The sequence below is a fragment of the Daucus carota genome, chromosome 4, assembly GCF_001625215.2.
Source record: "Daucus carota subsp. sativus chromosome 4, DH1 v3.0, whole genome shotgun sequence".
Taxonomy (NCBI): domain Eukaryota; kingdom Viridiplantae; phylum Streptophyta; class Magnoliopsida; order Apiales; family Apiaceae; genus Daucus; species Daucus carota.
In genome coordinates, this window is record NC_030384.2 from 23,812,746 (window position 1) to 23,823,336 (window position 10,591).

The window sequence follows — 10,591 nt, forward strand, 5'->3', positions numbered from 1 at the left end:
CCATTTGCTTTTGGCTGGACCTGAAGCTCTTCGCAATGGCGCCTTTAACCAGCTTCCCCACTCTTTAATCTCGCTATCATTCTCACGGGACAGAAACTTCCTGCAGTATCTCTCCGTATGCGACATTATACCACATGTAAAGCAGAAGTCTCCAAGTCTCTCATACTTACATGAGACAATAACTTCAGTACCATTTCTCTTCAGGATCTTCTTTCTACGTTTCAATGGTTTTCGCACATCCAGTCTTACTTTAATCCGCATACATTCCCTCCAGATGCTCGTGTTATTTTTATGATCATACTCAATAAATTCACCAAAGAAATTACCGAGCTGTTTTCCAACTTCCTCCGACATAAACCCCGTTGGCAAATCAAAAATCTGCATCCACATATTCACATGCCATAATGGAACCTCTAATGGCTCCTCGCCTTTTGGCACCTCCGCCAAAACTAACATCGCTCCATCAAAGGACCACGGACCGCCTCTTAAGACCCAATGCATATCTTCCTTATGATAGAATTGAAACAAGTAGATTCCTTGTTCAATCTCCTTTATGTTAATCCCCATTGCAGGCCTCCAGATATCAGCCATTTTGGTCTTCATTGCACGGACGTTAACACTCCTTTCTGTCAGGAATCTTCCCACGACACAAAGCTCATACTTATTGACCTCTTCTTCCACAACTCCCTCAAAAGTAAACGCTGCATTCTCCTCATCTTCTATATCCAAGCCTGCTAACTGATCATTCAAATCATTATAACGAGACATGATTACATAAAAACTCACACGATTCGATTTCAGAAGAAACAGAACGGAGAGAAAAAGATATGACTCTCACATATTACGGAGAGAAAAAACAGATTCACCCACTTTTTGTCATTAGTCTGTAGTCCGATTGTTTAGTATACTAATGATTTAAGACATCTTTTTAATACATGAATTCCAACAATATGCCCTATAATTTTGCCTTATTATTAAACTAATAATTTATTTAAATAAGTATCGGAGGGAAGTGAAAAAGTAAGAGGAGAGAGATTCATTGAAATGGTGAGAAGTTAATATTTTATTGTGAAATTTGATTTAGGACATGCTTAGTAGTGCCTCAAAAATGAGATACTTGTTGGATGTCCTACTCCCTCCATTCCACTATATTAGTCGTTTTGTTATTTTGCACGCATTATATTATATACTTATATATAATAAGCATAAGGGAGATAATTTGGTCGCATAGTCCTATGATCCAAAAGCTTATCATCCGTTGGATCGTATATTGAACAAATAAATACCGTTAGATTAGAACAAAATTAAATTATGTTCGATAAGGAAACTGATATCTACTTGCATGTTTGTAATTCCTTTTCAGAATCCAAAACAAATTCTGTCTTTCACGTGTTTTTGGTTTTTTTAATCCCAAATAAAATTTCCTACCAATTTTAATTGTAGAATCGTATAAATCGCACCGTCACAAAATTAATTTTATCCATCGAATCGTATATTGAACAAATAAGCACCGTTAGATTAGAACAAAATTAACTTCTGTTTCATAAGACAACTGATATCTACTTGCATGTTTATAATTTCTTTTCTGAATACAAAACAAATTCTATCTTTCACGTGTTTATGATTTTTTTTATCCAAAATAAATATTTTCTACCAGTTTTATTTGTAGAATCATATAAATCGCACCATCACAAAATTATTTTTATCTCATATATTTTAAGATTAATAAGCCCGATTTATATGAGGAACGAATACAATAACTTTTTCTTAATCCAAAACAAATTCTACCATCTTATTGCATGTTTATGACCCATCTTCTTAATTCAAAACAAATTATGTTTATCAATTTTAATCTCGAACCATAAAAAATTTTAAAAACATATTTAAATCACATTATAATAATTTTAATATAAAATACATTTATAAATATAATCTAATAGGAGTTGGCGTCACATATTCTACTTAAAATAATTTAAAATTTGATAGAAAGAATTTAATACTTTGGCATGATACATACAATTTTAATTTAATATTTATAAATTAATTTTTTTCACACCATTTAAAATATATTTAAAAAAATTATAAATAATTAAAAAGCTCCCGTGCCTTGCACGGGCTATAAGCTAGTATTAAGAAGTGAAGCTATGACCTGTTTTTGTAATTAATACAGCTTAGATTTCATGTTACTGCTTACGGGAATTGCCAACATTAAATTCTCTCCTTTACTTTTCTTTTACTCTCATCCATTTTCCCCTCTGTGAACTTTCCAACAAAATTTTTTCTTCCCTCCAATAAAATTCTATTCCCTCCACAAAATTAAAATTTTGGTTTTATGTGTTATTTTGATATTATTTCCTATTCTATATAGTGAAGGATAAATATGTTTATGAGTTACATTATTTTTTTTGATGAGTAACATAAATTATACTTTTGACTTAAATATTTAATCATGAAGAAACTCCTCGTTACTTTTTTAAAGTTAACTAGCTTTATAGCCCGTGCGAGACACAGGCATGCTCTAATTTCATTTCTTGTAGGTTTTAATGTCAGGGTGGAAAATTACATATACGTCAAGTTTAAAAATATATAGCCACTTTTGTATTCTTAAATGCAGAGTTTTCCTTGCCATGGCAAGGACAACTGCAACCTATCATAGGCTTTTACAAAAACATGTAGGAATAAATTAGGAAATGCTTTTAGTATCTGCGGAGATAGGAGAGATAAGTCAGCATTACCTACATAGTCACTTTCCAAAAGAACTATCAAGAGAAAACGATAATATTTAGAATGAATTCAAAATCATAATTTTTTGGACATTCCAATATCATAAAAAAAAGTAGAACACCAATAATTTGCTAGAGGCATAGCTTAGATAAACTATTACTCTCTTTAGAGGAAAAGTGTTCTTGAAATTCTTGAATATATATCATAAATTACATAGAAATTATTGAGGATCAAACACAGAATTATGGTATCATTCTGTCAAGTTTTTTTTGGTTCTTAGAATATATCATCTACAAGGTAGCCAGCAGTAACCGCAAGGCTGGTATCCTTAGTCGGAGAGCTTTCTGAATGTGTCATTTTCTCGACGTGAAGAGTCTGCAGATCCTGTAATTCACTTTTGGCTCATTAATGTGAAAGTCAATTGATCAACTTCTAGTTCTTGGTAGGAGTTTCCAAGGCTTTTTCTTGCACCACATTCTGAGTAGACGGAGAAACAACTGGAATCATTTGAGCAATGACGTGTGGAAAAAATTAATAAACTACAGTGAGATCCATCATACCAACATGAACTTTGAGACGTGGGTTTTACTTTCCAACTCCACATGTTTTTATAACCGGAGATTTTTCTTGGACGTATCATGTATATCTAAACCAACTATAATACATGGCAAGCTCAATGATGGTCATTAAATAATAAGCAAAAGAAAGCACCTCTAAAGTGAAATGCATTTGTCAATATAACTATGCTCAAGATCTCATTATTTATAGTTATGGACACATTTGGCTGGAGTTCTAGGCTGACTTCTTATACTGTAGTTCAACAAAGTGAAAGAGTATTACAAATTAGAATGTGAATGAAGATTACCTTTCTAAGTCCTGCCAATTTGTCTGTATTTAACACCCAGTCTTCAGTTCCTATCCACTTGGTAATGAGTTTCCTTAACTCTGGATTGCAGAAATGTAACCATCTTCTTGGTGTGACCCCATTAGTCTTGTTTTGAAATTTCTCAGGCCACAACTGTAAAAGAATATCAGTACACTAATCAGAAAGCATTATCATTATATCATAAGGTCAGCCTGTACCGACTCCACTAAGGCAGTGGCTGAAAGATAGCAAGGTAGTATCTTACTAAGGTACTTGCCTTGTAAAATTCATTAAACACTTCATTCTTAACTATCTCACTATGAATCTAACCGATCCCATTCATTGCACGCCCGGAAACAACACATAAGTTTGCCATTCGAACCAGCTTCGACGGCTGTGGATCTGGCTCAAATGTTACCTTTGTCTTCTTGTCAGTATCACTATTTAAGAGTTGTAGCTTAGGAGGTATGCAAGTGACGCAAGCTTGTAATCCTCTAGAAAGTGCATGTAGTTAGTTTGCAAAAATGTTGTTGCAGTGTTAGGCAGTAAAGAAATTATTTTGCAGTGATTTGAAAGGTCTGTGGATGCCATTAAGATACTTTCAATCCCACCAGAGATCATGTTACCATAATTTTGTCCTCTGGAACATTTTTCTTACTTCCTAGGAATGCAGCTGTCATTGCAACCACTCCAGACTCAAACCGTACAACACTATGGAAGACATCCAAATGCAGGGGGTTGGTATGAGCAAACTTAAAAGATAAAACCTTTTCGAAGCGATCAAAAACTTTAGTATAAGAAGGCCTCCTTTTTACCCAGTTACAGGTAGGTGCATGAGTCTGATGGCTGTTTACTTGTATAAGACAAAGGGTAACATTAACAAGATAGCAAGATGGAGTAACTTTCAGCTACAATTTGATATTTTATAAATCAATAAGATTATAAATTCCAAAATATAAATATTTTCTAACATACAAAGGATATTTAAATAAAAAATGGTAGCAAAAGGATGCCAATATGATTATAAATTTTTATAATCTAGAAAGCTCTAATTGTTCAGAGAAGTTTAAACTTGTGTTTAGAGCACTTACAACCTTGAAAAAATTATCATCTATCTATAAAACAGTATAATCTTAACATAAATAATGAAGGAGGAGTTTACAAATATTGGCGTGCCTGTTTCCTTCTCTTATTGCACTGAACTTTCTCAGCAATACTCTTTCCCTTATTTGAACCATCAAGATTAGTGTAGGTCCAACGAATTCGAAAAGAGCTCATACCAGATCTAACACCCTGTACAACACAAATATTTAATTTAGCCGGTCAATAATACTACTACCTATCATTTAGGAACATAAAGAAATTGAAATATGCTCTTCAGACATAATTTTTTTTTTAGACAAAAAAATCAAATAAATAAGGAAAGAGCATGATATAGATTACAATTAGCGATTCAAGAGGACTTGTCAAAAACATTTTCAAGACTCTTTTGTTGATATGAGTTCAGATTTAACAATTCTTTGATACCATTCTTCAGAGTGGTACTTTTTTTAATAATTAACTTGAAATGATGTGGCAATGGCTAAATGCCTAATTTATTTCCAATTATAATATAATAATTCTCTAATAAGAGAACACAAAATCATAAATATTAAAGAGGATTAAAAATTGTAAAGAGTAGACTCCAAGTATCCAAGGCCCAAGGTTGATTTTTTATTTTTTTAATTGTGAAATATGAAGAAAAGAAAGACATGACTAAGTTTTATAGTCCACATCTAATGCACACTCAGATGAACTTAGAAGAACACACATGTTCAAACAACTCTACTGACACTAAGATTTCAATCTTGTTAATAAGCCACCCCTTCACTCCACTGCTTACAAGATCTTATACCAAACTGGTTCTACGGTGCGTGGTTATAGGCACAATATGTTCTAATTAACTTATTGTAATAATAACTTCTAAAGTTGTTATCCTGGATATATTAAATCAAGAATATAAGGAAAACTTAAAAGATGATTCACCAAACTAATCTTTCTTTACAGCATCAGCAATCATCAAAGTAAAGTCCCTGGCAGAACCACTTTTCACCAACAAACTTTGCTGGTCATAGTACAGAAACTGTAAAATACCTGAACAAATTCTACAGACATAATCTATATTGATATTCAATTCCCCTCCTGACTCCAAAATATTTTGGACATTAGAATATAACAGCGACGCAGAGAGCTTAGCAGAAGAATATAGACACTCGTGTGCACCAAATATCGTGAAGATGTACCAAACGCACACCTACATTGAAATAATATAAATGAACTCCAAACACTTGCGTTCATGATTATATATATTATAGTAGCTGAAGCATATATGACATTTCACATATTATGCAAACGTAGCTCAAAACCAAACACGAAACATATTTGGGCTTACCAGTATATTTCCAAATGATAATGGAACCAACTTTTCCAAATTCACCTTCATGCAGATCACAACCCTGTATATCAGGAGCCATCCGGTGTGGTTTGCTACTGAAGACCTTATGAAACACATCTCTGTCTCACTTGATGCTTGTCTGGCATATCAGCTTACCAATTAATCCCATTTTTAGAGTGTATTAATTTATGCAAGAATTAAGTAGATATTGTGGTCTTCTTATAGCAATTTAGCATCCACTGTGGCAACGACATAACATACTTGATTAATTACATAAACACACACAACAGAACACACATTTTCTTGTCCACCGCAAATACATTTAAAAAGTCTTTCGTCCTGCTATGATGCACTCCCTCTGTTTTGAAATATAAGTTGCTTGATTTTTTGACACACATTTCTAAGTTTTTTAACTGCATAGCTATGATTATTATTTTTTCTGAATTATAATATTAATCTTATATTTTTATTCAATTTTTTAAAAAACAATGATTGTAACTATATGGTTAAAGACCTAACAGTACGTGTTAAAGAGTCAAGTAACCTATATTCTAAAACTATTCATTTATCGACTTTAGCTAAGTGTGTAGTGTATAATGAATGCCAAGGCAAAACCATTCTGTAGAACATCATCTTTTGGCCATGATAATCGGCATATAATTGTACTTCAAATTTAATGCACACACATGCACAACATCAAATACCACACATTTTCATGATCAAACTGATGAGTTAACACCGAGATGGATGCAAAAAACAGCACCAAATTTATTATTTAGCAAAAAAAGTTTAAAGGCGATCAAATATGTGCGCGGGAGAGATACCGTAAATTAGATAGTAGAACAATGTTGAATTAAATTATAGTGATTAGTGAGTTGTTATAGCAAGCTATTTGTGCCGTGAGAATTTAAAAATGAAACTGAAATAATGATAGAGACATGTAAATTAGATGGAGAGATGAATTGGAAATGTATAAACCTTGAGCGATAAAAGATGTCCGAGAGAGCGATGAAGCAAGGAACTGACGACATCAATTAAAAGCTTCAAGTCGTTGCAATTGTTGTGGTGATGTTGGCCATGCTAAGATTAATATATAATCTGATGGTGAACTGCTCACTCATTTTACCCGTGCCTCCAGCCTCCACCATAGCTGCATAAAATTTCCAAAAATATTAATTCTTTGTAAAATTACCGAACTTCAGCAATCAAAAATGAATATCCTCACACCAGAAATAATGATCATCATCTCTATGTCACTGTGTATTCACTAAGGTAAATGATTGTTCAGTTTGCCACATAGTGAGCTGTGCCTTGTGCTCACCTGCTCAAACTTCAGAAAACAAGAAAGGAAATAGCAGCCATACATTGTGCCAGAGCATTTGCCTTGCCAAGCCACATCATTTGCTTTCTCATTTTTCAATCTGTCAATCACTCCAAATTCTTGTCCTGCTGGCCTCACTTGCTTAAACTGCTGCAGTAATCAGCTCCGAACTGTGTAGAACATGAGTCAACGATCAACCAAATCCACAAGCCTTTTCCTCAGTGAAACAGAATCAAGCACGTGATTAAATGACTCATCATGAAGCTCCTCATTAATCCAATCCGTTATAGTTTTTTCGACACGGACTCAGGCCCTGAAGAGTGGGACGAAACATCACATACAACTCATTTTCAATTTTTAGCAAAAAATGAATAGCATCAAAGATCAGCTCTTCAGATAATCTAGTCCATAGGAGGTAACATGATGAATTTCGAGCAAATCTTCAACTCTCTGCTACAAAATTGAAATTTGTTAAACCCTTATCCAGTTTAATTATCAAAATTGAAACAACAAAATCGAAATATAATAAAACCTGCTAAACTCGTGTTCCAGTTCAATAACCCAATGATTACTGATTAAACTAAAATCTGCAACTGTCTGCCACAAAATTGAAATCTGTTAAACCCTTATTCCAGTTTAATTATCAAAATTTGTAACTAAACTACAAAATCGAAATATAATAAAACCTGCTAAACTCGTATTCCAGTTCAATTACCCAATGATTACTGATTAAACTATAAACTCTAAAATAAATAGATAATGATATGTAGTATAGTACAGTACCTTGATGAGCTCAATGTTCAACTGCGATTCAGAGAGTTCTGTGACCTCATGCCGCTTCCAAAGCCGAAGCCATCAATCTCAATCGGTGCCATTGTTATTCAGCGTCGCCAAACGAAGCGCAATAACGGCTGATCACCGTAGATAAATGATTCACGATCATTGTTTTGCAGAATGAATGGGGTCCTGTTCCTTGCCAACCGGTTGCCGGGAAGGGGTTATCTAACACACTGTACGGGGGCCATTAGATTTAGATTTCAAGGGCTCAGATCCAATTTGAGTTTTCAAAGGATCCGCTATAAATAACCGCGGAAGGAAAATTTTCCTTTCCGCGGATATTATCCGCGGAATGGGAGTTCCCCTTTCCGCGGATAATATCCGCGGATACATTCCAAACTCAAAATTGGATCTGAGCCCTTGAAATCTAAATCTAATGGCCCCCGTACAGTGTGTTAGATAACCCTTTCCCGGCAACCGGTTGGCAAGGAACAGGACCCGAATGAATGATATGGGGAAGACTGAAGAGGAAGGCCGAAAGGTTGGAGCGGTATATATAATAAGATATAAATAAATAAGAAGGGTATGATCGTAATTTCACATGATTTAATTTGCAGCATTATATATATAATAGATAGATTATTCATATATAATCACTCTAAAATAATTTAGTTTAAAATTAGACAAAAGTTATACGGAGTCCTATATATTTTTGGAGTCTTGGAGTCTCAATCCAGGCCATCCAATTTGTTTTAATCCAATGGCTGTTATGTTTTTTGATGTAATCTTTTATTTGTTAGTTTTATATTTTTTAAACACCAGCCTGTGCATTTTTTGAGTAAATGTCACGTGCTCCTTATGTCATGCGGCAGTTACAACTGCCTGTGACTGTTTCCATGAGAGTTCGTAGAAGAAGGTCCTGCACTGCTCAAACCATTTTTTTCTTTCATTTTCTCCTTTTCGTTTTTTATAATCAGGAGGCAATATCTATAATACTTGGATCATCTGTGTTTTTCTTTATAACAAGTGTCTAATGTCTAGTAAGAAGGCCGAATCAAGTAAATTTTGCGGATTTTTTACAGCATCTTTTGTTCATTTTAAATCCTGTACTACAAGACTACAAGCTATCCTGTGCCTTAGTTTTTGTGCAGGACTTGTTTGCATTATTACAACGTAATGGTTGTTTTTCGTTCTGCACATTTTATTATGAGTCTTTCGTTGTGTTCTGCACATATGATTAAGTGCTTCTGTCGAATTTGCAGTACTTTGTTTTGATGGTTGCGTGGTTCACCGCGTAATTTTTGTACTGCCTTTTGGTTATGTGGTCGTCTTGCAATCTTCTTCCCAGAGCTATCAAAGCACTCTCGAGGAGTGACAAACTCATCGTCTTCTTCGTCAGGAACGTTTGAATGCATCCTATCTACATCCATCCTTTCACTACGTATGTCCAATCTAGGCAATTGTCTCGACACCTCCACTTGGGACTTGCTGAACACGCTTCCACGTACCTTTTTCTTAAGCAAAATACTGCCGGAAACAATTCCAGAAGGCCTGGAACTATAGCCGCCGTCATCAATACTTATGTATTCAGGTTTCTTCTTAGTCCAGTTGTATACCTACGGGCTAGCGATGAGTCTACTGCTTTTTCTTCGACCTAAGCAAATGAGGCAGAGAAGCTTATTATACACTTAGCAAGACACGTAAAGAACACCTAACTTCGTGCAAAATTAACAAAAATACTAGCATCAGTTAAGGCTTTTCAAACACTAATATTATATTCAAACAATTAAAGTTGAATTTCATGATCATGTCTCTCTCACATTAGCTGTACAAAGTCACAATAACATCACCAAAATCTACTTCGGCAACATAGAAAGGCATGACATAGCTAGTAGACTTTTACCAAACAGGAAAAAAAACAATAAAAAAACCAATGCTCCAAACTATAAACAAATGTTCTGCAATGTCTTACTGCAGCACTCTAGTTCAAAAAAAATAACATGTATGCTACAAACAGAGGTTCACAGTGTACCAAATATCCACACAAAACATACAGAGTTCCTCTAGATATTTAAACCACAACCGTAATACAACCCATTAGATATTTAAAATGGCATATTACAAGCTTGCAGGACAGACGTTCTCAATTTTAGAAGAGTTTCCGTGTGTGGGGAATATCATCAAACAGTTTGTTCGCATCATCCAAATGCAGAACATCAAAAGCAATTTCCAGAGGGCATACACAACTCAATAACAAAACAGTTACCAAGTGCAGAACAAAACACCAATTTGCATTTTAAATTTTAAGAATAAAAAACGCAGCTTAAGACCCAAATTCACCGGAAACACTAATTAGTCCTAAAGATCACAATCTACTGAAATTTAGTTGCATTGCCGACTTAAAACACATACAAACTTAAATGCCCCAAAAAACATGAGGGGATCGACGAATTAAAGCCATCAAGTGCTG

The 10,591-nt window shown here is 34.3% G+C and overlaps 1 protein-coding gene across 16 annotated transcripts; it reads right to left on the minus strand.

Moving 5' to 3' along the window:
• Positions 1-2,792: 2,792 nt before the first annotated feature.
• LOC108215597 (uncharacterized) lies at positions 2,793-8,510 on the minus strand. 16 transcript variants are annotated; one of them, XR_010291560.1, is made up of 10 exons: positions 8,128-8,496; positions 7,877-7,941; positions 7,345-7,794; positions 7,002-7,173; positions 6,021-6,162; positions 5,723-5,882; positions 4,752-4,882; positions 3,867-4,300; positions 3,590-3,742; positions 2,793-3,221 (listed from the first exon to the last, which is right to left on the minus strand). XR_010291560.1 is itself a non-coding variant. In XM_064092713.1 (9 exons), exons 6-9 carry the CDS (start codon positions 5,741-5,743, stop codon positions 3,150-3,152), a joined length of 363 nt encoding a protein of 120 aa, XP_063948783.1. In that variant the 5' UTR covers positions 5,744-5,882; positions 6,021-6,162; positions 7,002-7,173; positions 7,345-7,794; positions 7,877-7,941; positions 8,128-8,501; the 3' UTR covers positions 2,793-3,149. The 16 variants fall into 16 exon arrangements, 3 of the variants coding, with proteins under 3 accessions (XP_063948783.1, XP_017243595.2, XP_017243594.2); XR_010291561.1 differs by lacking the exon at positions 3,867-4,300; XM_064092713.1 differs by lacking the exon at positions 3,867-4,300 and having other exon boundaries at positions 4,766-4,882; positions 8,128-8,501.
• Positions 8,511-10,591: the final 2,081 nt, after the last annotated feature.